Source organism: Pipistrellus kuhlii, unplaced genomic scaffold (assembly GCF_014108245.1).
Source record: "Pipistrellus kuhlii isolate mPipKuh1 unplaced genomic scaffold, mPipKuh1.p scaffold_m20_p_57, whole genome shotgun sequence".
In the NCBI taxonomy this organism is placed as follows: domain Eukaryota; kingdom Metazoa; phylum Chordata; class Mammalia; order Chiroptera; family Vespertilionidae; genus Pipistrellus; species Pipistrellus kuhlii.
The window spans coordinates 956845-983088 of record NW_023425559.1 but is presented as its reverse complement, the minus strand read 5'-3'; the positions used below and the strand labels follow the sequence as shown (position 1 = coordinate 983088).

Here is a 26244-nt window from a genome sequence, read left to right as displayed (position 1 = left end):
GAGGCTCCGAGCTTTGGGGCGGAAGTCCTGAGGGGGCGGGGCCAGCCCGGGAGGGGCGGGACTTGGGCGGAGCGGGGGCGGGGCTGGGCGCCACAGAAAGGGCCGAGCACTGGGGGGCGGGGCCTGGCCATACTGGGCGGGGCCTGCCCGATGGGGCGGGGCCGTGCGGGAAGGGGCGGGGCCGCTGTGCCCCAGGGGCCCCCTGGACAGCAGGAGGCGTGGCGCACCGGGTTCTGGGGACATCCTGCCCCCGGACAGGTGCCCCGGGGTCAGTCCGCCTCCCCTGACCCCCCGACCGGCCTCGGAGGGGCCCCCCAGCCCGAGCCCACCTCCGGACCCGGACGTCCCTGCTCCGCGGTCATCTCTCCGGACCCTTCCCCGACCCCACCCTCCACCTGCCCGCTCCTGCCCGGAAGCTGGGACTTCCCGGCGGCGAGCAGGTGCGGACGCCGCCATGCCCTCGCTCGGGGACCAGGTGCGCGACTGGCAGCGGGGCGTGCAGGCCGTGGAGCGCGGGGACTGGGGCTGCGCCCTGCGCCTCTTCTCCGGCTTCCCGGAGCCGCCCGCCAAGATGTGCTTCAACGTGGGCTGCGTGCACCTGCTGGCCGGGGACCCGGAGGCCGCGCTGCGGGTGAGCAGGGTCCCGGGCTGGTGCGGAGATCCACCTCTGGGGGCTGCTCCCCGACCCCGGCGCCTGGCTTACCGCTCCGGGTCCACAGCCATGGGGTCAGACCAGCTCAGGGCCCCCTTCCCTCGGGGCCCCCTGGAGACATCCGGGCAGTTCTGCCCCAGTGAGCACCTGCGGCAGGTGGGAGCGGGTGGGCGGGACCCTCTCTGGGAGCTGAGCCAGGGCCGGCAGGAGGCTCAGGTTCCTCCCGCCTCCCCGCTGCGATGACCCAATGCCAGCCTCGCAGTCATGGGAAAGGCCAGGGCCAGGACCCGCCCAGGTGCTCCCCAGCGAGGTGCTCACACACCTGGAAACATACCTGTCCCCCAAGATGTAAAGTTTGGGGTTTCAGCAGGTGCCTGTGGTGAGGACACAGCTCTTTGCCCAAACCCCGGATGTGAGCACCCACCTGTCTCCCAGCCTGCTCCCCAGAGCAGCCAAGAACTGAGGTGCACAGCGGCACACACACCCGGCCTCCCCGGGGCAGCCAGAGCAGCTCTCTGCCGGCTGAAGGCTTTACAGGGCCCCCAGCAATGCCGCCCCCCAACTTCTGTCGGTGAAAACGGAAGGAGCGTGTGCCCAGCCGGCCTGGCTCCGTGGCTGAGCATCCACCTAAGAACCAGGCCACACGCCAGGGCTGCGGAGTCCATCCCCAGTAGGGGGCGTGCTGATCCATGATTCTCATCATGGACGTTTCTCTCCTCTCTCCCTCTCTCCTCTCTCTCTCTCTCTCCCTCCTCCTTCCTTTCTGAAATGAATAAAATATATATATATATATTATAAAGAAGAAAGAAAGGAGAGGGTCTGATGCGGAAGGACATCCCTGTCTGTCTGCCGGCGAAGGGCCTGGGCACAGTGCACAGGGACCCCCGCACGTCTGGCCTCGCACACGAGCCCACGATTCCCGATGACCCTTTCAGGGGAACTGCTGCCCAAGGAAGGGGGGCCAGGCGTCCAGCCCTTTAGCCAGAGAGGCTCAGGCTGTGGCGGGGGAGGGTCTGCGTGTTCAAGGCTCCCCACCCTCAGAGGGGGCGCCAGGGTGCTATCTGAGGGCGGGGACATAATAGTCGGTGAGGCTTATTAGTAATCAGTGGAGCGCCGACCTGTGAGCCAGGGGCACGGGCCCAGATTGTGGGCTCCATCCCCCATGGGGAGCGCGCAGGAGGCAGCCGCTCCATGGTTCTCTCCTCTTTGATGTTTCTCTCTCGCCCTCTCCCTTCCTCTTTGAAGTCAATACAAAGTCTGTATGTTTTTTAAAAGTAAAAGGACAGGCCAGCTGCCTTTGGTGCCTGCTGCGGGGAGCGGGCGGGGGGGAGGGGCGCGCGGGGCCGCAGGGCTGTGGGCTCCACCGGGCCTGGGGCTGGCGGCTCCCCCGAGGGACAGCGAGCAAGCGGCTTCCCAGCCTGTGCGGCCCCCGCGCGGCCCCCAGGCCCCCGTCTGCGCGCCTCCCACCTGAGCCGGCCCAGGCGACGGCCCCGCCCCCGTCGAACAGGACCTGACCCCGGCCTCTCCTCCTGGGGAACAGAGGCTGCCGTGTGGAGAGGAGCGGTGTGTCCCTCCGATGCCGTTAGCTAAGTGTGTCATTGTGTAGGAGCGCCCAAAATAGGGTTTCCAAAAGACAGGAGTCATCCCGAGGTGACTCATCCACCGCCTCCCGGCAAACAGCAGGGTGCTCACGACATCGCTGCTCTGAGCCTCCAGAGGCATCTGGGGAGCTGGGGGCCGGGCGGGGGGGGGGGGGGGCAGCAAAGGGCCCTGAGTGCTGTGCGCCAGGCCGGAGCCCCAGGGCCGAAGGAATGCCTTGGCCCTGTCCCCGGTCACGCGCCCGGCCTGGGTCTGTGACGCGGGCTGGGTTACAGACCTTGGCATCCCGCGGGCATTTTTCCCCGCAGGCATTTGACCAGGCCGTGACCAAGGACGCCTGCCTGGCTGTTGGCTTCTTCCAGCGTGGGGTGGCCCGCCTCCAGGTGGGGAGGTGAGCGCGAGGCTCCGGGCTCCCCTTCTGAAGGCCCCCTGTGCGCCCGCCCCCGCCTCTCCCAGGGTCACCCCCTGGGTGGGTCCTGGCTGCACCCCACCGTCCGCCTGGACTGGACTGGACTGGATGGAGCAGGGTGCAGGGCAGAGCCACAGTCCAGTCCATGGAGGGCGTCCCCTCCTTTGCTCCTCGCTGCAGCGGGGCCTGTGGGAACGCAGGCAGGGCTGGAGGGGTCTGTCCCCATCCCCGGGGGCTGGAGTCCTCACTGCTCGCCAGGCTGTGCACCGCGGCCCTTCCCAGAGACAAACCCTCTGATGGCCCCACTCTGCAGCCTCCCCGGGGGAGGGGGCTCTGCCGGAGGGGCGGGGACTGAGAGAGGAGGGGAATGCCCGGGCACAGCCGGGGTTCCAGAGGGGTCTGGGGTGCAGACGCCCAGGCATGGGAGCTAGACGCCCAGGATTCAGAGCGGAGCTCCACCCAGCCTCCCAGAGGCAGCGCATCTGAGCATTGGCCCCTGAGCCCTTGGCTGGGACCTGAGTGACCGCCACGGCCCCAGCAGGAGCCCTGGAGCCCGGGCAGGGGGGGGGGGCGGGCAGGACTGCCCCCCTCACCCCGGGCCCCGGCTCCTGCAGGTCCCAGGAGGCCCTGGCCGACTTCCAGCAGGCCCTGGCCCAGCTGCGGGGGAATGCGGCCATCGACTACACACAGCTGGGCCTGCGCTTCAAGCTGCAGGCCTGGGAGGTGAGCGGGCCGGCCGGGCCTCCGGGCGCTGTCCATGGGCGGCGGTCACCCCGTAGGCCCCACTGTCACTGTCACAGGGGCTGTGTGCACCGAGGCTCCCTCTGGCCAGGGTGCCCCAGGCCCTGCTGGTCACTCTGCTACCCCGAGGAGGCTGGGGCCCCTTGCACCCCAGCATGCCCAGAAACACGGGGTCTCGGAGCCTCCGGGGGTCGTGGGAAAGGCCTGTCGGGTGCGGGCCCACAGCCCACCTGTGTCCCGGCCTGGGGCTCTGAACGGTGCAGGCGGCTCCCAGCAGGCTCTGGTGGGGAACCCAGGGTGGCAGCGGCAGGAGCCACCCAATCCCACGTGTCCGTCAAAAGTCCTTTCCCATGGGGCAAGGGGACAGGGCCGAGCAGGCAGCACCCCAGACCCGAGGGTGCAGTGCAGGGAGGAAGGGGCCATGAGGGGCCCTGCTGGGCACACAAGGGGGGGCGAGGAGACAGGCTGGACGCCCCAGGGACGGGAGGCGGGTCGGAGCCTGGACCTCCGTGGTGGGTCCGGACCAGGCACCCGGAGGCCCTGGCGCTGAGGCCGGGAGGGAGGCGGCTGGACCAGGGGGTCCCTCCGGGGACGGGCCTGGAGCAGGACCAGGGCTTGGCCAGAGCCCCAAAGGGCTGACCCCGGGTGGGACGGGGCAGGTCCTGGCTATGCCCACCGTCCGCCGGCTCCCAGGTGCTGTTCAATGTGGCGGCCGCGCAGTGCGCCCTGGGGCTCTGGGCCGAGGCCGCCCGCAGCCTGGAGGACGCCACCAACCAGGCGCCGGACGGGGCCCACGGCGACCTGAGCGTGGCCCTGGCTCACGTGCAGGTGAGGGGTCGGGTGAGGGGGCCGGCCCCCTCGGGCTCCCGAACGGACCCAGACCGGCTTCCGGGCTCAGAGTGCGGCTCGGGGCTCCCACCTGTGCAGACGCCCCAGGACCAGCCTGGGAGAGGAGGGAGGCGGCTGGTGCGGGGGGCTGGGCCGGGCGCTGTGGCCTGTGGGGGCTCCCCAGGCGCCCACTCAGGCACATGCCTGCTCCCCCAGAATCAGGCTCCCCTGCAGCCCCGGCCTGTCCCCCGGGGCGAGGTCTTCCGGCCGCCCCGGAGGCACCTGGAGCGCCTGGAGCATGTGGACTTCCTGGGCAAGGCCAAGGTCAGTGCTCCCTGCTTCCCGCCCATCTCCTGGGCCAGCTTGGCCGGGGGTGTGTGTGTGTGTGTGTGTGTGTCTCTCACAGGGTCTCCTGGGCCAGCACAGCCCGGGGGAGGTGGGGGGAGGGAGTCTGCCTGCCAGTGGATTCCAGAGAAGCAGGGTGTTGGAAAGTTGTCCTGGGAACAGCCTGCAGTGACCAGCACAGGCGTGTCTCCTCGCCGGCCTGGAGGCCTGGAGGCCTGGAGGCCTGGAGGCCTGGAGGCCGAGGACAGGGCAGCCCCGCCCGCAGGAGGAGACTTGGGGATGGGCAGGCAGCAGGGGCTGGGGAGCGCACATCACAGGCCCGGGTGCGGCTGGCGCCCTGACCCGGTGCCCCTCCCTCCCTCCCCAGGTGGTGGTGGCCTCTCCTGCGCTCGAGGCCCGGAACCAGGGCGTCTGGCCTCAGCGGCCCCAGGTGGGTGGGCGCCTCCTCAGCCGCCGCCTCGGGGTTTGGGGTCAGAGGGCTGCGGGTCTCTCCTCGGGGAAGGGAGATGCCACCGGCTCTGAGCCCTCCCCTGGCCCCCAACTTCCCTCCGGCGCGAAGGTGGGGGTGGCCGTCCCCTCCTGTGCCACAGGCTGTGGCTCCCAGTCCTGCGGGGGAGCCTGCCAGTCGCCCGCCCTGGCGCTCCCCCGAGTCTGCACCAAGCTGGATGCCACCTGTGCCCACAGGTCCGGGGTGAGGATGGCGGAGCCGGGCCCCCGGCTGGCCCCAGGTAGGAGGGGCGTCTCCCCCGAGCGCTCCGCTCCTGTCCCGGCAGGAGCGCCGGGCGCCGGCGTGGCCACTCCGTCCTGTCCTCCCACGTGGGACCTGGCTGGAGCCCCAGGGCCGGGCGCCCAGTCTCCCACTGCCTCCTACAGCCCCCACAGCCCTCACCGCACCCACTGCCCCCCACGGCTCCTCACCGCCTCCCCCCGCCCCCCATGGCCCCATGGCCCCTCCCCCGCCCCCATGGCCCCTCCCCCCGCCCCCATGGCCCCGCCCCGGCCCCGCCCCCCACGCCCCCACGGCTCCTCACGCCCTGTGTCCCGCATGCCAAAGGCCCAAGTTCCTGGCGCCTGAGCCCGTCCTGCCCCCATGGGACCCCCTTTGGGGCCTCGAGGGGCTCCGGACCACGTGGAGGGTCAGAGTGAGGCTCCGGGACGGGGCGCAGGCTGGGCTGTGGTCAGCAGCCCCCCCCACCCCCACCCCAGGCCTCGGAGAGAGGGCCATCCGGGTGCTCACGGTGCACAGGGGGTGGGTCCACACTGCTCCTCTCTCCTCGGTGCCTGGGGCCCCCAGAGCCCTGGACCGAGGGGGTGGGGGGGGGCTGCGTCAGGGAGAAGTGAGCGCTGAGACTGGGGTCCCCTTCCCCCCAGGGCCCTCCACACAGGCGCCTGCGGAGCAGACACCCCCTCGGGCCCCAGGACGCCCCCCTGTGCAGACCTGGAGGCCGGGTCTGAGCAGGCCGGGCGGGCGGGCCCCTGTGCCCCCAGCCCCTGTGAGGAGCGGGTGAGTGAGCCTGAGGGCCCCCCAGGCTGAGCGGGGGGACGGCGGCCGGTGCTCCCCATGCTCAGGGCCGGGCGGTCCCGGGGCCCGGCCTGCTGTGGGTCTCCCGACCTCCCTCAGCCCCAGCACCCGCCTCCTTCCTGGCACGGCGCCCGGTGTGGGTGAGGCTGAGGAGGGAGCGGGGCTTCAGGGCAGGGGGCTGAGTGCCCTCGGGCAGCACCGGGGCGGGATCCTGCCGCACAGAGAAGCTGCTCAGCTTCATTCGGTTCATCCAGGGCCCTCCATTCCCTGCCAGTCCCACAGCCCTGCCCCCACCCCCAGTCCCCACCTCACCCTGGAGGTCCCTCCCCGGCCCCTCCCCTGGCCCCCACCCCCAGTCCCCACCCCACCCTGGAGGGCCCTCCCCGGCCCCTCCCCTGCCCCCACCCCCAGTCCCCACCCCACCCTGGAGGTCCCTCCCCGGCCCCCTCCCCTGGCCCAGCAGAGCCTGCCTTCCCTTGCAGCGGCCCTGCGCGGACCATCCTGGCGGGCAGGTTCCTGTAGGTAAGGTGTCCGGGGCCGGGCGCTCTGTGGAGGGGCAGCACGGGGGCTGGGAGCGGCCTCTGTGACCCCCGGAGAGGAAGCTGGTGCCCCCGCTGCCCTGGTGCTCTGGGAGCTCCCCCCAGAGGGCCCCCTCCGGCGCCTGAGTCCGGCTCTGCCCCCTCCCAGGGCTGCTGGCGGCTGGGGGCCCGGACCCCGGACCTCCCGAGGACCCCACAGGAGCCGGGGTAAGAGGTCCCTGAGCCCAGGCCCCGTCCCCCTGAATGGCCTGGGGACCGCGGCTGGGAAGCCTCCAGCCCCGCCCCAGCCCCGCCCCCAGCCCCGCCCCCAGCCCGGACCTCACCCACCGGCCTTTCTGCCCCACCCCAGGGCGTGGCTGCCGGGGACCCTGAGCCCTGGGTGACCGTCACGGTGCAGTGCGCCTTCACCCTGACCCTGCAGGCCCCCCGCGGAGCAGACCTGCCCCACCTGCGGGCCCTGCTGAGCCAGGCCCTCCCGCGCCAGGCCCAGTGCGGGCAGCTCAGGTGACCGGGGAGGGCCGGGGGGGGCAAGGGTGGACCTGGGGGGCCTGGGGGGGCCCAGCTGGAGGAGGCTGGCCCGTCAGAGGCCTCCCCTCGGCCTCCCCTCGCAGCCGGCGCCCTCACTGCCGCTCTGACGCTCGGCGGGTCTCCCTCAGCTACCAGGAGCCGGGGGCCGGCGGGCGCTGGGTCCCCCTCCGGGCGGAGGGGCTGCGGGGGGCCCGGCCGGAGGCGGCGTCGGGGCCGGCAGGGCTGCGGCTGCAGTGCCGGGTGAGCTGGGCCGGTGAGCTGGGCGGGGTCGGCTGGGGGGGCCTGGCTGGGAGGCTCCGAGGGGGCGGCCCGGACCCCGGTGCCCGGCCTGAGTGTCCCCCCACCGCCCGCAGGCAGCGGGCGGCCGGCCCATCCTCTACCAGGTGGTGGCCCGGCACAGCTACTCCGCCCAGGGGCCCGCGGACCTGGGCCTGCGGCCGGGCGACACGGTGGACGTGCTGTGCGAGGGTAGGCGCCAGGGGCCCCCCCCCACGCGGGCGCCGGGTCCGAGGGGACGTGGCTCACGTGGTTCCTTGCAGTGGACCAGGCCTGGCTGGAGGGCCACTGCGACGGCCGTGTCGGCATCTTCCCCAAGAGCTTCGTGGTCCCCGCGGGCCCGCGCTGAGGAGCCGCCCCTCCCCGCCCGCCCCGGCCTCTCCTTCCGGCCCCCCCCCGCCCCCCTCCAGAGCCCACAGAGCAGCCTGGAGAAGTCCGTGGCCAGAGGGAGGGTTTAATAAAAGCGATGCTCCCGCCAAGGTGTGACGTGTTTTGTGGGCGCGGGCGGTAACGGGCTCCAGGCTGGGCCTCCCCTGCCCCCTCCCTCCAAGCTCCACTGACTCCGGGCCCCCAGCCCCCCACCTGCCCCTGCCAGGGAGTCAGGGCCCTCGGCTGGCCTGGCCCACTGCCCTCCGACGCTGCAGCCGCAGCCGGGGGGGTCGGCGGGGGGGCACTGCGGGGAGGAGCGGGGCCCGGGCCGGGCCCGGGGCTGTGGGGGCCGGGCCTCTGGCTCCAGGGCCGTGCTCAGTCCCGGCGCCAGAGGAGCTGGGCCACGGCCACGGCGAGCACGGCCGCGAGGGTCAGGGCCACCAGGACGACGCCGGCCACCCAGACGGCCTGGCTCTGGGCGCGGCCCGGGGCGGGCGCCTCGGCCGGGACCATGTTGGTCAGGTTCAGCATGTAGCCCAGCGTCCAGCCGATGTCGGCGCCCCCGGCCTGCGGGAGGGGGACACGGCGGGCGGTCAGGGCCGGGCCCCACCCCTCCAGCCGCCCCCCGGCCCGGGGCAGCCACCTGCTTGCGGAAGGCGATGCTGGGCCAGGTCTCCTCGCTGAAGCCGTAGCCCTCCAGCAGGAGCGTGAGCAGGTAGAGGCCGGAGGCACAGTAGTCCCGCAGCCACGGCTGCTGCCCGGGCCAGGACGCCTCCACCTGGGCCGGACGGGGAGCCGGTGAGGCCGCACCGGCCCGAGCAACGGGGTGTCCTCCCTCCATGGCTCCCCCAAACCCCGGGCCACCCTGTCCTGTCCGCGTGGGTCCCTGCGTCCCCGCCCAGCGAGGCCGCCCCGGCCCACCCACCTGCTTCCAGGGCTTCTGGCAGAACTCCCAGACGGTGGCGTTGACCTTGGCCAGCGGCTGCCCGGCCGTGAGGTTCAGGAAGTGGAAGGTGTAGTAGAAGTTAGAGAAGGCCTGGGGGTGGCGAGGAGATGGGGTGTCTGCGATGGGGCGGCACCGGGCAAGGTGGTGCCCCCGACCCCACACCCGGCCCAGGGAGCCGGCCCGCCCACCCGCCCAGGTCTCCGCCGGGCCCGCCCACCCGGCCCGGGGCTCCGAGGGGCCCGCCCACCCGCCCGGGGCTCCCCTGGGCCCGCCCACCCGCCCAGGGAGCCGGCCAGCCCACCCGCCCGGGGCTCCGCCGGGCCCGCCCACCCGCCCGGGGCTCCGCCGGGCCCGCCCACCCGCCCGGGGCTCCGCCGGGCCCGCCCACCCGCCCCGGGGCTCCGCCGGGCCCGCCCACCCACCCGGGGCTCCGCCGGGCCCGCCCACCCGCCCGGGGCTCCGCCGGGCCCGCCCGGCCCGGGGCCGGGGCCGGGACCCTCGCTCACATAGAACTGGCCCCGCACCGGGGGCTGGTAGACCCCGTTGAAGGCGCAGTCCTGGCGGCCGCGGCAGCTGGAGAAGTTGAAGAGCTCCCGGATGGCGGAGACGCAGGCCCCGGGGTTCCCGGTCCCCTCCACCGGCAGGCTCGGGGGGAAGTCCGGGCGGGGCGCGGCCTGGACACACGGCGACTCGTACAGGGGGGCCAGGGACAGCGTGTCCACGTAGCCGCCGTGGTAGCACGGGTGCCGGACAAGGGGAGCCGTGCTGCTCTGCGGGGGCGAGGGCGGCAGTGAGCACCGGCCTGGGGCAGGGCACCCCATCGGCGGCCCCCCCCACCCCGAAGCCCACCTGCACCAGCCTGGCCAGCAGCCTGGTCAGCGCCTGGTCGCGCCCGTAGCAGAGGTAGCTGTGGGTGTAGACGCGGTGCTCGAAGCCGTAGAGCCGGAAGGAGGCCTGGGTGCTCTGGTCCCGGATGGGGCCTTCGGGCACAAAGGTGATCTGGGTGGAGGCCCCGCCCATGTCCAGGGCGCCCACCAGCGTCCCCTCGGGAGGCCGGATCCACTCTCCGGAGAAGGAGTACTAGGCAGAGACGGCACCAGCTTCAGGACCGGCCGTGCGGGCGGCCCGGCTCCTCCCGCCCCGCAGGCCGCCCGGGCACCTTGACCAGCAGGCCCAGCACGTAGTTGATGGTGATCCAGCCCAAGGCGCCCTCGTCCTGCCCGGCCAGGAGCTCGGCGCCCCAGAAGGCCACGGGAGCTAGGCCCAGGACGTCCGAGACCGCTGCAAAGATGTGCCCGGCCTGGGAGCTGTTCTTCTGGCTGCGCAGAGCGGACAGGCGGGCGGACGGACGGGCGGAGCTGGCGGGAGGCCTGCCCGCCCGTCCCCCACCTGTCCCCACCCGTCCCCCGCCCGTTCCCCCCCCCCCCGCCGGGGGCGCTGAGGCCTCGGCTAGCGGCCCCCGGGCCCTCCTCACCTGAGCAGCCGCATGCCGGCCGTGGCGCCCAGGAACAGGGGCGTCTGCTGCTGCTGGGCCTCAGGGACGGCGGCCAGCGCCTCCTGCAGGCAGCCCCGCAGGCTCTCGCCGGCCTGCGCGGGGTCGGAGGCGTAGGAGGAGATGCCGGGCCCTGAAACAGCAGCCCAGGACCAGGCTCCAGGCCCCGAAGGCTGGCTGGGTGGACAGTGGTCCCCAGAAGGTGTGTCCACCTTCTCACCCTGCCAGGCCTCCCACGTGGCCTCGCTGGGAAAGGTTAAGTGGGGGAGGTCACCCCGAGGACCCCCTCCGGGGCAGGTCCTTGTGCAGGAGGGGAGGGGCCTGCAGGCAGAGGCTGCGGGCCGGGCCACAGGGCAGGCACCCAGGAACCCCCGAGGCTGGAGAGGCAGGAGGGCTCAGGCAGGTCCTGTCCAGACCCGAGAGGCAATGCAGGCTCCGGCCCAGCACCCCCAGAGCCGCTGGGCCTCCTGGGCAGCTCACCCCACCTCTCTGAGCCCCTCTCCTTGAGGGTAATCTGCCACTCGCTGGGGACGGGGACCAGCCCATGCCAGCTCCCAGCTGGGGGGCGGGGAGCCCCAACACCGCCCCCTCTGACAGGGCGACCGCTGACCTTTCACCCGGCAGGTCAGGGCTTGGCTGACCACACCGGTGTCGTTCTCCTTGTCCGCCGGCCACCGGTACACGAAGAGGGACGTGTGGGAGGACCCCGCATCAAACACGATCCCAAACTGGGAGTGACACCGGTGTCAGGAGGGTGTGGGGCCGGCACACCCCTGGCCCCGCCCCGCCCCCTCCAGGCGCCCTGGCCCCGCCCCGCCCCGCCCCGCCCCGCCGCACAGGCGCCCCGCCCCGCCCCGCCCCCAGGCGCACCTTGGTGTCCGCGGGCAGCAGGATGCTGGCGACCTGCGCCAGGGCGAGCACCAGCGCCGTGAGGCCTAGGGCTACCGCCACGCCCAGCAGGGCCACGATCACCTTCTCCTTGACCGTCAGCTTCATGCTGAGGGCGGGCTGGGCCTGGGGGGCAGCAGTGGGCAGGCTCCACCCTGGGGTCCTGCCCCCTCGCTGGGCCAGGGGGAGCCCAGGAGCGGCGGGCACTGGGGGTGGGAGCGAGCCCCAGAGGCCGGCCTGGGCTGGGAGCCCACACGCCCTTGTAAGCCCCGCCCGTCCCGCCCCATTGTCCTGGCAGCTGCCCTTCGGACCCCCTCCATGGTCCAGCCTCCTCTGGGGCCCCCCCAGGCCTTCCCCAGGCGGGGTTCCTCCCTGGGCCCTGGGTCAGGCCTACCTGCACCCCGCTGGACGAATGAGGTCACTGGGTCCCGGAAGCGGGTCTCCACTATAGCACCTGAGGGGCAGTTAGCAGAGACCGGGTTTGTGTGGAGCCCAGCCTCTGCGTCTGCAGTCTGCGCTGAAAGGTTTTATTCCGGCCCCTGATGCCCCCGCCCCCCCTGCAGCATCCTGGCTGACCCCGAGGGCAGGGCCCCAGCTGCTGCTCACCAGGGTCACCCAGAGCCTCGAGCCAGCTGGCACCGCTGCCCGGGGGGAACCTGATCTCAGAGTCGGCAGCACTTTGGGGTCCCCGTGATTTTGTATTGTATCATCTATTCCCCCAGGAAGGCAAACACGGCTGGAGCAGGGCCGGGGGGGGGGGGTGGGGTGGGGGGAGAGGAGAGAGGGAGGCTGCCTCTGTCCTGCTCCTGCTGATCCTGACCGACCCTAAAGGGGTGCTGACAGCTGGGGGCTCCCTCCGTCCAGAAGGAGGGAGGATGGAGGCTCAGAGGAGGCAGGTACTGCTTGGGCTGCAGCGAGGGCTGTCCTGGCCACGGCTCAGAGACAAGCAGGTGACAGAACAAAGCCAGGGCCCCAGGACCCCATGCCACACCCCATTTCCCTGGATTCAGCATCTGAGCCCCCGTGGGGGGCTAAGACAATGGGCCAACTCCCCAGAGTCAGGGGAGCCCCCAGGACTGTCAGCACCCTCCTAGGACTGGTAAGCCCACCCCAGACCAGGACAACCTCCCTCAGACCAGGAGAGCCCCCCTCAGGCCAGGAGAGCCCCCCTCAGGCCAGGACAGCCCCCCTCCAGGCCAGGACAGCCCCCCTCCAGGCCTGGCCGGCCCCTCACCTGTGCTGGTGGCCGGCGGCAGCAGGAGGAAGCCGGACTGCTGTCCCTCAGGTACCTGCGTCTTGCTGGGTGCTGCTGGTCCCCTCCCCACCCGTTAGTCACCAGCTGCCCGCACCTGCATATCGGCGGGCAGGAGCCGGAGCACCCCCCCCACCCCCCCCCCCCCGGGCTTGCAGACAGTGGCTGAGGCTCCTGAGGCCAAGTTCAGGCCCCTGACAGTCACTCCCCCTCCACACCCCAGGCTCTCCCCAGCCCAGGTTTTCCCCTCCACTTGCTCCTCTCTGCCCGCCCTGCTCTGGGACCCCGGCAGGTGGGCCCGCCCCTCCAGGGAGGCGGACCTTGCCCTCCGCCCCACCCTCCTCCAACTGGCAGAAGAGCCAGGGCTGGGCTGAGGGCAGGTCAGAGTCAGGTGAGTCAGGTGACTAGAAGGGGAGCCAGGGCTGGGGCGGGAGCAAAGGCCAAGGCGGCCCAGCCCGGTGGGGGGGGGGGCTGAGGGAGGGAGGGGGTGTCCGCTCTCAGAACCGCTTCTGTGCACAGCTGGGGGCCCTGGCCTCCCTCCTGAGCGGACGCCCTCCCCAAGCAACAGCTCCTTCTCCACAGCTCCTCTGGAGGGCAGGCTCAGGGATGGAACGGCACCTGGCTTCTCCCGCTCAGCACCGGTGCTGGTCCCTCCTCTGCGCCCACCTCCGTCCTCCCCGTCCAAGGCGTTCCGGGAGCTTCCACCTTCTGACCCTGAAGTCAGAGGTGAGGGACTTTGGGGCACAGGTCTCCCCGGACCCACCCAGGAGATAGGCCACCGGGGTCCTGAGTCAGGCCACTAGCTGCCCCCCCTTTCCTGGCAGGAGAGCCCGTTCCTGCTCCCTCACAGCGACCTCTTGGTTCTGGGGTCCGCGCTCAACCACTGAGCCACACCGGCCCGGCTCGGTGTAAACTTTGACACCCTCTTCTGCCCGTTTTCCAATTGGATTTTTTAATTGTTTGTAGCTGCTGAGTTGTGTGAATTCTTCATATTTGCTGCCCGTTGGCCCCTTATCAGGCACGTGGTTTGCAATTCTCGTCTCCGTCTTCAAGCTGCCTCTGCTCTGCGACGGCTCCCTGGGCTCCACAGAGACTTTTCATGTGACAGACCTGTCTCTTGTGGCCTTTGTTACTGGTGCTTTTGGTGCAGGGTTTTGGTGTGTTTGTGTGTGTGTGTGTGTGTGTGTGTGTGTTTAATATATTTGTATTGATTTCAGAGGGGAAGGGAGAGGTTGAGAGAGATAGAAACATCAGTGATGAGAAAGAATCATGGATTGGCTACCCTCCACATGCCCCCCACAACCCAGGCATGTGCCCCGACTGGAATCGAATCCGGGACCCTTTCAGTCCGCAGGACAACGCTCTATCCACTGAGCCAAACCAGCCAGGGCTCGGTGCAGGTTTGAAGGAATCAGTGCCAAGCCTAATGTCAAGGAGATTCCCACCTGTGTTCTTCTAGCGGCTGTATGCTCAAGGCTCCCATCCTCTACGTCCATCCTGGGTGTGGTGTAAGGGAGGGTCCAGTTTTCCGACACCGTTGATGGAAGAGATCTTCCTCCCCCATTGCATAATTTTGGCTCCTTTGTCATAAATCAGTTGACCATGTGTACATCCATGGGTTTATTTCTGGGCTCCCTACTCCGTCCCATCGATATGTTTTTCTGTCAATGCCATGCTGTTTTGAGGACTGTAGCTCTGTAGCATAGTTTGAAACCTGGGGGTAAGTTGCCTCCAGCTTTCTTCTCCTTTCTGACGCTTGCTGTAGCTACTTGGGGCCGTTCGTGGTCTCACACATTTTAAGCTTGTTGTTTTGGTTTGCAGATGCTGTATCATCCTGCATCTCTGGAAAAAATCCCATGTGACGGTGATGAGATATCCTCTTAGTGTATTGCCGAGTTCCGTTTGCTGACATTTCGCTGAGGATTTTGGCATCTACAGTCATCAGCGATGTTGTTGTTGTGTGCCATCCTTGTCTGGGTTTGGCATCGGGGTAAGGTCTTGGTATTTTTTTAGGATAGTTTGAGAAGGATTGGTATTAACTTTTCTTTGAATGTTTGGTAGGAGTCACCAGTGAAGCCATCTGGTGCTGGATTCCTGTTTTTTGGGGGGTTTCTGATGGCTGACTCAGCCTCCTTGCTAGTAATTAGTCTGTCCAGCGCTCCTGTTTCATCAGGATGCGTGACACTTAACAGTGGCTGCCAGATTCTGTCCAACGGGACGGCAGCCACTCACAGTGCCTCCCCCACACCCGCCAGCACATATACATCTTCCCCGAATGATACCTTTTCTAGGTTTTATATGATATAAAAGTAACTTAAAGACTACAATTACAGCCCTGACTGGTTTGGCTCAGGGGATAGAGCGTCGGCCTTCGGACTGAAGGGTTCCGGGTTTGAGTCTGCTCGGAGCATGTGCCTGGGTTGCGGGCACATCCCCAGTGGGGGTCGGGGGGTGCAGGAAGCAGCTGATCAATGTTTCTCTCTCATCAATGTTTCTAACTCTCTATCCCTCTCCCTCTCTGTAAAAGAATCAATAAAAGATATTTAAAAACAAAACAAAAACACATGAAAACGTCCTCCCTGTTAAGGACCTGACCTTCTCACGTGCTGTGAATACTTCTTCCCCCACCACCTCTGCCTCACCTCTGCCTCGCTGGTGTCTCAGGCGGGAAGTGGGCAGGCGCCGTCACCTCACTTGTGTACTTTGCTGGACCGAAACCTAACATTGTCACTGGTAATAAATTGTAAAGGGAGCTGGCCAACCACTATGGCTCTGAATGGTCGGAGCTATTAACTCCTTGACTCTAGGTTGAGTCACTAGTGGTAAAATGTAAAAAGAGCTGGCTGACCGAAACCAAACATTGTTCCCTGATAGTAAAATGTAAAAAGAGCTGGCCAACCTCGATGGCTCCCATGGCTCCGAATGGTCAGAGCTATTAGCTCATTGTCTAGTTGAAATAGTGGTAGTTGAGGCAACTTGAATTTGTTGATCATATGTAAATTCTTGATTTTCTGCTGTTGGAATTTCCCGCCTGAGAGATGTCTTTGTCTCAGAATTCCAATAAAAGGAACAGTGAAAGGCCAGAGCAGGAGTAGTCCTCCCACTATAGGTGGACTTCCCGCCTGGCCCCCATTTTCCAAATGAACCCTTTTCCAGTCCCAGTCTCTCTATCTTAGGGTGCAGCCTTCTCCAGAAACCGGACCCCGAGTGGGCCCTGAACCACGCGGGCCGTGTTAAGGATCCCACATACTTTCCCCCAATGCCTCCGTGTTTGCACTGCCTGTCCCTGGGCACCGTCAGTGTTTGCCATCTGTTCCTCCAAGATGCCCCTAGGAGTGGAACTTTGAACCAGGTGGCCACCCTGGAGCCTCCCTCGGGCGGGGCAGGCCCGCCCAGCCCTCAGCCGCCCCGGGTCCCGTCGAGGCCGGGCGAGGCCAGGGGCACATGGCAGAGCTTCCGCTGGCCCGGGGCAGGACGGAGGGCCCTCCGAGCACGTGTGCGGGAGGTGGGCCGGGTGGGAGGCCCCCTGCTTGGGCCTGCAGGGTTTTATCTACCAGCAGAAGTGTCTGAGGGCGCGAGAGTCCCACCAGGTCTCAGGAACCACGTGACTCTGTGGTGCGTGTAGTAAATATGTGCAGAGCATGTAGACAAGCACGTGGTATTGAGTCGAAACCCCTAAGAGTTTACCTATTCAAGTTTGTGACAAAATTTCTACTTCCCGCCCAGCAGGAGTGATGCAGGGCGGTCCCTGAGCAGGTCCTTCACCCTCCGGTCCTGCTGTGCCTCCGGCCCCCGCTGTCCCTCTGGTGCCCGCTGTCCCTCTGGCCCCCGCTGTCCCTCCGGCTGCATCATACTGCCCACTGTGGGTAACCGGCTGGCACCAGCTGTTTGTCCCTCGGGGTGCCCAGTGACAGCGACGGGTGGCAGTGGGCACATCTGGGAAGGAGGAGGCTCAAAGGCCAGCCGGTCCTGTGGTCACTGCCAGGGGTGGGGACAGAAGTGCGAGGGGCAGGCCCCGCTCACATCCGCCCTGCCCTTTCTCAGGGCCCAGGTGGCAGCAGCTCAGGCCCTGCAGCGGGCTCCCCACCCGCCCATGGAACGTGCCCCTGGCGGGTAGGCGTGGGTGGAAGCTGGCAGCCTCGGCCCAGCCAGGTGTGCCGACGGCTCCATTAGCCCAGAAGCTCCGGTGCAGAGAGGACCCGCGGCTGAGGACACGGCAGAGCAGCGGAGGGTCAGCTTTAATGGTCACTCTACGGACATCGGACACGGACAGAGCCCGGCCACCCGCCTGCCCGCAGCCTCGGGCACAGCCAGGTGCCCTCAGACCAGGCTCTGCAAGGGGGACCTGCCCCCGGCGCCCGCTGTATGCACAGAGCCGCCCGCGCGGGGCAGGTGCCAGCCCGCCCACCAGCGCGGCTCCTGGGCCTGGAGGTGGGGTCCGGCCCCCATGCAGCGGGCGGGTCTCACCCGGGGACCCAGCCCTGGATGGACCCCCTCCCCCCGCCCGCCCTCCGGCCTGGACACGCTGGGGACAGGCCGGCAGAGGGCGCACGCGAGCCGACCCGGCGCCCCCATTGCCCGGTGCTGGTGATGGGTTCGCAGGGCGGGCACCCGGGCCGGCGGCACGTCACTGGCTCGAGGGGCCGGAGGAAATGGCACTTGTTCTGCGGCGGCGGCGGCGGCGGACCCTGAGCCGAGGCCGCCGGCGGGGCCCGGGCCGGACCGGGCGCCAGGACGGCGGCGGCGGCCCTGCCCTCACAGCCCGTCCTCGAAGTCCAGCAGCTTCGAGTGCTGGCGGCTCTTCCACAGGCGGTACAGCCGGAAGTCGAAGTAGGTCTCGATCATCTGCTTCCCTGGGGGGACGTGGGCGGGCTCAGGCAGGGCGCGGGGCGGGGCCAGAGCTGAGGGGCGGGACCGGTGAAGGCCGTGGCCGTGGCGGAGGGCGTGGCCAGGGCTGAGGGCCGGCGTCGAAGGGCGTGGCCGTGGCGGAGGGCGTGGCCAGGGCTGAGGGCAGGTGTCGAAGGGCGTGGCCGTGGCGGAGGGCGTGGCCAGGGCTGAGGGCTGGTGTTGAAGGGCGTGGCCGCGGCGGAGGGCGTGGCCAGGGCTGAGGGCTGGTGTTGAAGGGCGTGGCCGCGGCGGAGGGCGTGGCCAGGGCTGAGGGCAGGTGTCGAAGGGCGTGGCCGTGGCGGAGGGCGTGGCCAGGGCTGAGGGGCGGGGCTGGGGCAGAAGGGGCGGGCTCAGGCTGGAATAGGGCGGGCCTGGGGGATGGGGCGCTGCCTCCTGTACCCCATCAGGAGGTGGGAAGCAGCTTGACACTCACCTTGGGCCGACAGCTCCAGGGGGGACTCAAAGATGACCTTGTAAGGGGTCATGAGGGTCCTGAGGTTCTGGAACAGCTGAAAGGAAGGGGCAGGGCCGTGAGTCCAGGCAGAGGAGGGAGGGGGCTTAAGGGCAAGATTGGGGGGGCAGGACCCCTCACAACAGGCTGGGCTGAGGAGCAAGGGGTTTCTCTGGAGGGTTTTTATTTTTATTTTTTTTAATGTTGAGATTTGGTTTTATTTATGCTACTAGCTAAGTAAAAAGCATACATGTTGTGTCTGTGGTACACATTTGCGACTTTTCTACTTCTCTATACAAAGTCACTGCCAATTGATATGATCACTGATGGCATAAGGCTTAGAAAAACCAAAAGGTTCTCTGGAGGCTTTTTAAAAATATATATTTGTATTAACTTCAGAGAAGAAGGGAGAGGGAGAAAGAAACATCAATGATCAGAATCATGGATTGGCTGCCTCTTGCACGCCCCCTACTGGGGATCAAACCCCCCACCGGGCACGTGCCCTTGACCAGAATTGAACCAGGACCCGTCAGTCCCCAGGCCAAGGCTCTATCCACGGAGCCAAGCCGGCGAGGGTTTAAGGGAAGAGGAAAGGGAATCTGAGGAGACACAGGTGGGAGGGCCATTCTGTCAATCTTTTCATGGGTCCGGGCCCCCGAAACCTGGGTGGGGCCTGGGGTCCCTGTACCTTCTCCCCGTTGGGATTCCCCAGAATGTAGCAGCCCATGATGTGGATGACGTTTGGCTCTGGGTTCACTTTGCTCATCAAGCGGCTCAACCGCTTCCAGAAGCTGGTGGGGGAAGGGCGAGTCACAGGTGGCCTCCAGCCCAGGCCCCAGGTGTGCGGAGTGCGGAGGGCGGAGTGCGGAGGGCGGAGGGCACAGGGCGCAGGGCCCAGCCCCCGCCAGCACCCACAAGCCCCTGCCTGTCCCCCAACTCCCTCCCCAGCCCCTGCCAGCCCCCGCCAACCCACCAACTCCCTCCGCAGCCCCCGCCGGCCCCCACCAGACCCCAGCCCCCTCCCCAGCCCCCGCCAGCGCCCACAAGCCCCTGCCAGCCCCCACCAGCCCCCCAACTCCCTCCCCAGCCCCTGCCAGCCCCCACAAGCCCCTGCCTGCCTCCCAACTCCCTCCCTAGCCCCTTCCAGCCCCCACCAGCCCCCCAACTCCCTCTGCAGCCCCCGCCGGCCCCCACCAGACCCCAGCCCCCTCCCCAGCCCCCGCCAGCGCCCACAAGCCCCTGCCAGCCCCCACCAGCCCCCCAACTCCCTCCCCAGCCCCTGCCAGCCCCCACAAGCCCCTGCCTGCCCCCCAACTCCCTCCCCAGCCCCCGCCAGCCCCCACAAGCCCCTGCCTGCCTCCCAACTCCCTCCCTAGCCCCTGCCAGCCCCCACCAGCCCCCCAACTCCCTCTGCAGCCCCCGCCCGCCCCCGGCCTTCCCCCCAGCCCCCACCGGTCCGCCCACTCACTGGATCATGTCCTCCTCCTTCTCCACCTTGGCGAAGGTGGCCACCTTGTTCTTGAGCAGGTACAGGTGCCCCGGGCCGCCCTGTGAGAGACTGGTCAGCCCGGGGGGCTGCACCACGGGTGCCACCCGCTGCTCCCCCAGGACACCCCGGGACGCCGCCCCACCTGGCAGAATATGAGCATCTTCCAGATCTTGGCGCCCTTGTGGTAGATGTTCAGCTTCTTCTCTATCTCCTCTGCGGAGGGAGGGGTGTGAGTGCCGCCCAGTGCTGCCTACGGCCTGGGCACCCCCACCCCCTGCCCGCGCCCCCAAAGACGGGGGAAAGGAGGGCACATACCCAGGATGTCCTCGAAGGTCGCGTGCTCGTGGTCCTAGGACAGACACAGGCCAACCTGAGTCAGAGTCCCCCTCAGGCAGCCTCCCACCGGCCCGGGGCACTCACACCGAGGGGGCGGGCACTCACACCGAGGGGGCGGGCACTCACACCGAGGGGGCGGGCACTCACACCGAGGGGGCGGGCACTCACAGAGGGGGCGGGCACTCACAGAGGGGGCGGGCACTCACAGAGGGGGCGGGCACTGGCACCGAGGGGGCGGGCACTGACACCGAGGGGGCGGGCACTCACACAGAGGGGGCGGGCACTCACAGAGGGGGCGGGGCACTCACACCGAGGGGGCGGGCACTCACAGAGGGGGCGGGCACTCACAGAGGGGGCGGGCACTCACAGAGGGGGCGGGCACTCACACAGAGGGGGCGGGCACTGACACCGAGGGGGCGGGCACTCACACAGAGGGGGCGGGCACTCACAGAGGGGGCGGGGCACTCACATAGAGGGGGCGGGCACTCAGAGGGGGCGGGGCACTCACATAGAGGGGGCGGGCACTCACAGAGGGGGCGGGCACTCACACAGAGGGGGCGGGCACTGACACCGAGGGGGCGGGCACTCACACCGAGGGGGCGGGCACACAGAGGGGGCGGGGCACTCACACAGAGGGGGCGGGCACTCACACAGAGGGGGCGGGCACTCAGAGGGGGCGGGCACTCACATAGAGGATGGGGATGATGGACGGGTCGTCCCTGCGGATGATGGTGGGGATGTACTCCGCTCTGGGCACCTTGGAGGAGATGAGCTGGGGACACAGGAGCCGCTCAGGAAGGCTCGGCCGCCTCGGGGCCGGGGCAGCAGGAGGCCCTGTGGGCCAGCCCCCCCACCCCCCCGCAGCGGAGACGAGGAGACCCCGGGCAGCCCCAGGGGAGCCCCATGCGGCACCCCTCCCCCGCCGGCAGCCAGTCAGCGCCCCGATGGGCGAAGCCGGCGGTCCTCACCATGACCTTGGGCGGCAGGAAGCCCTCCGCCTCGCAGGCCTCCGCCTCCAGGCCCTTCTCGGCCTCCCAGTCCAGGTCCTCGAAGGCCTCGTCCAGGGTGCAGTGCGAGCTCTGCAGGTCGCCGCCTGCGGGGTAGGGCACCGGGCTGCGGCGGGCGGCGGTCCGGCGAGGGGCGGGGCAGAGCTGGCGGGCCGCCCCGGGGTCCCGGGCGGAGGGAGCAGGCGGTGGGGGTGGAGCCGCAGACGGGCCAGGAGGCGAGTGCGGGGGAGGCAGCCACGTGCCCCCGCGGGCGGCCCGCAGAGGCCCAGGTGCCGCCCGCAGGTGCCGCCCGCACCTGCACAGCTGCCGCCGCGAGGTCAGAGGTGCGGGCGCCCTCGGTTACCAGCCGGTAACCCGAGGCTCAGAGCAGAAGCCAGAAGCTTAGCCCCGGAGGGACCGCCCTGCGGAGCGCGGGGCCTGGGGGCCTGGGGCGCCTCTGGAGGGGGCCGGCCTGCGGAGCGCGGGCGGGGGGAGAGGGGCGGGGGGGGGGGCCGGGGTACCGCGGGGCGGGGACGGGGGTACCGCGGGCGGGGGGAGAGGGGCGGGGGGCCGGGGTACCGCGGGGCGGGACGGGGGTACCGCGGGCGGGGGGAGAGGGGCGGGGCGGGGGGCCGGGGTACCGCGGGCGGGGCCGGCCCGCGGGGCACCTACTGTCGCGGGAGTCGTGGGAAGTGTCGGCTTTCATGGGGGTGGGGTCGCTCCAGGACCGGCTGAAGCTGCGCTCGCGCCGCTCGGCGAACGCTGCGGGAGAGCGAACCCCATCAGCGGGGCGGCGGGGCGGCGGGGCGGCGGGGCGGCGGGGCGGGGCCGGAGGGGGCCCGTGCGGGGTGGGCCTGGGGTAGGATTGGAAGTTCTGGGCTGGGGAACTGGAGGAGGCCATGGCGGGAAGGAGGGGTGAGGGCGGGTGGGGGCCTATGGGCGGAGCCTGGGAGTGCTGGGGGCTAGGGATGGAGACGGGGGTGTCTGGGGGGGCGTGGGAGGCCCCGCACAGCGAGCAGCATCGCAGCCCAGCCAAGAGCAGGCGCCCCTCCCCGCCCGCCCGCCCACCCCCTTACTCTGGGCCTTCACCCTCCGGCTGCCGACCATGCGCAGGTGCTTCCGGAAGTTCCTGGGGGAAGAGGGGCAGCGGCTGCTGAGGCTGCGATGGGTGAGCGGGGCCCTGCCCTCCCTCCCTGACCCCGCGCTGGGCCTCTGTCCCTCTGTCCGGGAGAGACGCCTCCCGGCGCCTGGACCCTCCTACCGGTCCCTCCCCAGTCCAATCCCTCTCCCGTGAGGCCCTCCCAGCGCCCCCTTGGCTGCCGGGACCCCTCCTTCCCTTAGTGCAGAACCACCTCCACGGACACCCTTCTCCCCTCTCCCCTCCCCGGCCGGCGGGCCTCCTGCCCCAGGTGAAGTCACGGCTCCTGCTCTGCACCACCCACAGGTGGTTTGGGCCTCGGCCATGGCCGCCCGCTCTACTCCCCCCCCCCCCCCCGCCCCGCTCAGGGGCAGGTCTCCTTTGCCACACCCTTGTGCCCTGACAAGGCCGACTTCCTGGCCATCTGACCATCTGAGGTGAGAGCTGGGAGGGCCAGCCTCGATACTGACCCCACAGCTCTGGCTCCACTGTGCCCCCAACGAGAGCCTGGGGCCCAGGCCCCGTGCCCTCGCCTGCCTACTGCGTCCCCAGAGCAGGGCCAGGCCAGTGGTCGCCACCGCCCTTCCCCCATCCGGTCTGCGGGGGCCTCGGGGGCCCAGGCCAGACCAGCACACACATGAGACGGACCCCGGTGGCGAGTGGCTGGCAGGCCCTACCTCTGGATTACGGACGCGGAATGATTCTCCCGTTTCCGGCGCTTCCTCTCCGCGTAGCCCCTGAACACCCTGGGAAACCGGGGAGTCAGCGCGGGCAGAGGGACAGACGTGGGGCAGAGGCGAGAGCTCGGGGACCGTGGGCCAGGCGGGGCACCGGGCCTGCAGAGGGGCCTGCGCCTCGCCCTGGCCGGGCCCCTGGCGGGGCCTGCCCGAGCTTACTGGGGTGAGGGGCTCCGGGGGACACGCCTGCCCAGGCTGCAGGCCCCACGGGGTACTTACGAGATGCTGGCGGCGCGGCCGGAGGGCAGCGTGGGAGAGAAGACACCGTGAGCCTGGACCCCACTCCCAGGAGCGCCCTGCGGCCAGTCCCTCCCCGGGCTGTGGCCTGCCAGCCCCGGGCCTAGGGGTGTGGTGGGGTGTGTGGGGAGGGGCGGCTCCAGTGCGGCGCACAGGACGGCCGGGGCCTGGGAAGAGCCGGGACAGAGGGCAGACCCCGGGGCCTACGCTGTCCCCCGGGACACACGGACCACCGTGAGCAGGCTGCTGTCGGGCGCGGTGAGGCAGAGCTCGTGGGCAGAGCTGGGTGACGTGGGCCCCGGGGATCCGCCCCCACTGGTGACTGTCCCAGCCGTGGACGGGCAGGAGGCGCCGTGAAGAGAGGGGAGGCCTGGGGGCCGCGGGGCTGAGAGCAGCTGGCCCGCCTGCCTTCAGAGTGACGCCACGCGTGGGCACGGGGCTGCTGAGGACCAGGGCCAGGGGCCGGGCGCACGGCGGGCGGGGACAGGACTCACGCTTGCATAGTTGTGGTTGCGGTCTGGAAGCTGAAGAGGTTTTCCTTGGGGAACCAGGTGCGGATGGGGGTGGGGGCGTCATCTGGAAGAGACAGAGTGGTGGTGACCAGGGGCGGGGGCTTGCAGGGGAGTGGGGGGGCTGCAGGGGAATGGAGGGGCTGCAGGGGGCGGGCAGGGAGCCTGCAGGGGAGTGGAGGGACTGCAGGGGAGTCCAGGAGCCTGCAGGGGAGCGGGGAGTCTGCAGGGGGGCAGGGGGCCTGCAGGGGAGCATGTGCTTCGGCCACAGCCGGTGGGGGGGGCAGGCACAGGCTCAGCCACGTGCACCCACCACTGCGGGCTCGTGATGTGTGCTGTCCTCGCTCAGCTCTTTGGCTGCACAGTGGGGAGCGTTCTTGGGAAAGCACAGCCTGTCCCCAGGGAGACGGACAGGATCCCGTCTCCGCGAGGAGGAGGCGGGCCAGGGAAAGGGCGCAGCCCCCCGGACCCTCTGCACCAGGATCCTGGTGGGAGCGGCCAGACCCCCCCCTCCCCGCTCCCGGAGGGCGAGGTGGAGACCCCCGAGTGTGTGTCCACCTGCAGCTCCTAGACCAGGCGGGAGGCTGCAGCCGCTCTGCCCAGCTCCTAGACCAGGCGGGAGGCTGCAGCCGCTCTGCCGCCCACCCTGTCCCTCAGGAGCCTGAGGTGGTGGAGGGGGCCTGCCCACGCCCAGGGCTGTGCCCAATGCCCAGGAGGTGCCTCGGGGGACATGGCGGCTCAGCTAGGGAGAGCTCTGCCCTCAGGAGGCGCCCTCTGAGCAGGAGGCAGGGCTGCCTGAGGCCCAGGGGGGTCCTTTCAAGGCATGGCGGCCTCGGGGGTGCCCACCACTCGCAGAGCCACCAGCCTGGGGGGAGGCCCAGCTGGCCAGGCCCACACAGCCGTGTGTGTCCTGAGAGGAAGCCCTGCATGGGGGCCGGGCCGGGGCAGGCCACCGTCCAACCTCGCCATGTTTTCCCCTTTCCCTCCAAGCTCCTCCTCCGGGAAGCACTCTTTGACTCTGGCAGGGTCACGGCCAACCACGGGCCACGGAACAGGGGGCAGGACTAGCTGCAGCTGTGACCTGGGCACCCTCCACCTGGCCAAGCATCCCAGCGGCTCTGCTAGCAGACCTGGCACCAACACTCCGCCCAAGCTCGCCCACGCCCACGCCAAGCCCCTCACCAGACACGCGGTCGACACTGTACATCCTCTCCAGCTTCTTGCGGCGGCCGGTGGCCTGGGGCCGGGGCGGCTGGTCCAGCCCGAAGGCCCGAGGGGAGGGGCCCGGGGCCAGCGGGGCGCACTCCGGACAGTCCTGGGAGCCCTGGCGGCTGCCCGCCCAGCTCGGGCAGGCTGTGCCCACGTTCTCGCGGCTGCCGCGCAGGGACTGGCTGTGGGGGGGCGGGTGCTGCTCCCGGCGCCGCCGCCCCTTCACCACGGCCAGCTCAATGGCCTCAGCCTCGGGGCCGGGCAGCAGGGCGGGCTCCCCCGAGATGGTGTACACACGGGGCTGGGGGCCCTCGCCCGCCGGCTTCCCAATGGCCCCCTCCTCCGAGAGGCTGCCCTTGGAGACGAGCGAGAGGCGGCGCTTGATCTGGGGGGCCGGCTGCATCTCGGGGGACCCTTCGTGGCCAGAGTAGGCATCGGCCAGCAGGTGGTCTGGGGGAGAGATGGCAGGTGAGCTCCAGGCCGGGCCTCCCTCCCCGTTGTCTCCGGGCGCTCGGAGGCCGGGACGTGGGCCTGGGACTGCCCAGCCTCACCGACCACCCTGGTCCCTGCCCTCCTAGGAGGGGGCTCCGAGGGCTCCTCCAGCGGCTGCCCTCCCTCCAGCGGAGCCCAAGCGCTGTGCGTGTGGGCGACAGGGTGTGCTACCTGCCGGGCGACGGGGGGCAAGAAGCAGCAGCCCCTCCTAGCCTGGCACCGCTCACGGTGCCCAGTGCCAACTCCTCCCCTCCCCCGGCCAGCTGGCCCCCAGAGACAGCGGTGCCAACCCTGGGGGTGCCAGGAGGCCGGTTGCCATGCCAACGGCCCAGGCTGGGTGGGTGCCATGGTGATGAGCTCTTCCTGGGGCCCTGGGCAGGGAGGGCAGGGGCAGGAGGGAGCCAGCCCCGCGGGGCAGCTGCTGCCACTCAGCTCACCCCACCAGCCCCCGGGCGGCCGCTGGAACAGGGCCAGTGGCCCCGGGGCCAGGGCTGTGCGGACCCCCGCCCCGCCTCCCGCGCCCTACCTGCTCCGTTCCGGCTCTCAGGGTGACTCTGGGACAGGTACTCGCCGAAAGCCCGGGCGGCTCTGGGGGTGGACAGCGCGGCGCGTCAGGCACTCGCCCGGCCTCTCCCGGGGCGGGCGCTGGGTCCCCGCCCCCTGCAGCCGGGTCACCCGCGGGCACTCCTCCCCCAGAGCCCGGCCGGCAGGTCAGGTCGCAGCTCCGGACCCGGGGCCAGGGCAGCGGGGCGGGACCTGCAGCCGGGCGGTCGGCCCTCCGCCGGGGACCTGCCCCGCGCGTGGTGGGGAGGCCGGGGGCGCCCGGGGAGCCCGCGGGGCGGCGGGCACTCACCGCACTTTGGCCGCCACGGAGGACATGGCCTCGCTCCGCAGCGCCCTCCTCCGGGAGGCGGCGGCGCCCATGGTCGAGGCGCCGGCGCATCCCCGGGCTCAGAGCGCGCCCCGCGCCCGCCGCCGCCACCGGGGGAGCCGGGCCGCACGGGGGCTCGGGCCGGGGGCTCGCATGGTCCCGGGCCCTCCGCGTCCCGCACCGGGAGCCGGAGCCGAGCCCGACCGGAGCGCGGCCAGGCCCGGGGGCGATGCTCCGCCCGCCGTGACGTCAGGGGCGGGGCGGGGCGGGGCGGGCGGTCCTGCACCCTGGCCGCCCTCCTGACGTCAGGACTGGGTGGCAGCTCCGCCAACAGTGTCCTTCCGTCCATCCGCACCAGGGCAGGCACCTGCCTGAAGGCCCTGGGCTCCGGTCAGTGGTCCCTCCCTGCCTCCCCCGCAGGCCGGGCGCTGCTCCATGGCCCGGAGAAGTGGGGGCTCCCGCGCCTTAGGTGCCTCGTCGCACCAGTGGGAGCAATGCCCGAGGGTGGGGGAGGCT

General features: G+C 70.1%; 3 protein-coding genes across 16 annotated transcripts; 1 reads left to right on the top strand and 2 right to left on the bottom strand.

Moving 5' to 3' along the window:
* The first annotated feature begins 135 nt into the window (after positions 1 to 135).
* On the top strand, positions 136 to 7842 carry NOXA1 (NADPH oxidase activator 1). The gene is made up of 14 exons (XM_036416981.2): positions 136 to 631; positions 2560 to 2642; positions 3275 to 3383; positions 4095 to 4229; positions 4446 to 4553; positions 4942 to 5004; positions 5259 to 5302; positions 5946 to 6078; positions 6579 to 6618; positions 6784 to 6842; positions 6985 to 7139; positions 7292 to 7403; positions 7517 to 7631; positions 7703 to 7842. Exons 1-14 carry the CDS (start codon positions 455 to 457, stop codon positions 7786 to 7788), a joined length of 1419 nt encoding a protein of 472 aa, XP_036272874.1. The 5' UTR covers positions 136 to 454; the 3' UTR covers positions 7789 to 7842.
* Positions 7843 to 8093: 251 nt separating this feature from the next.
* Positions 8094 to 11285, bottom strand: ENTPD8 (ectonucleoside triphosphate diphosphohydrolase 8). 2 transcript variants are annotated; one of them, XM_036416894.2, is made up of 9 exons: positions 11117 to 11285; positions 10837 to 10974; positions 10229 to 10428; positions 9914 to 10073; positions 9604 to 9834; positions 9261 to 9524; positions 8734 to 8844; positions 8452 to 8586; positions 8094 to 8375 (listed from the first exon to the last, which is right to left on the bottom strand). In XM_036416894.2, the coding sequence occupies exons 1-9, from the start codon at positions 11240 to 11242 to the stop codon at positions 8184 to 8186; spliced, it is 1557 nt and encodes a 518-aa protein (XP_036272787.1). In that variant the 5' UTR covers positions 11243 to 11285; the 3' UTR covers positions 8094 to 8183. The 2 variants fall into 2 exon arrangements, with proteins under 2 accessions (XP_036272787.1, XP_036272788.1); XM_036416895.2 differs by having other exon boundaries at positions 8095 to 8375; positions 10229 to 10379; positions 10857 to 10974; positions 11117 to 11283.
* A 5322-nt stretch (positions 11286 to 16607) lies between these two features.
* NSMF (NMDA receptor synaptonuclear signaling and neuronal migration factor) lies at positions 16608 to 26092 on the bottom strand. 13 transcript variants are annotated; one of them, XM_036416881.2, is made up of 16 exons: positions 25711 to 25917; positions 25384 to 25445; positions 24339 to 24815; positions 23142 to 23223; positions 22630 to 22635; positions 22351 to 22419; positions 21612 to 21664; positions 21208 to 21297; positions 20518 to 20642; positions 20238 to 20321; positions 19529 to 19562; positions 19356 to 19426; positions 19193 to 19272; positions 18413 to 18515; positions 17707 to 17782; positions 16608 to 17239 (listed from the first exon to the last, which is right to left on the bottom strand). In XM_036416881.2, the coding sequence occupies exons 1-16, from the start codon at positions 25779 to 25781 to the stop codon at positions 17142 to 17144; spliced, it is 1581 nt and encodes a 526-aa protein (XP_036272774.1). In that variant the 5' UTR covers positions 25782 to 25917; the 3' UTR covers positions 16608 to 17141. The 13 variants fall into 13 exon arrangements, with proteins under 13 accessions (XP_036272774.1, XP_045429842.1, XP_036272780.1 ...); XM_045573886.1 differs by lacking the exon at positions 25384 to 25445 and having other exon boundaries at positions 25711 to 26092; XM_036416887.2 differs by lacking the exon at positions 21208 to 21297.
* Positions 26093 to 26244: the final 152 nt, after the last annotated feature.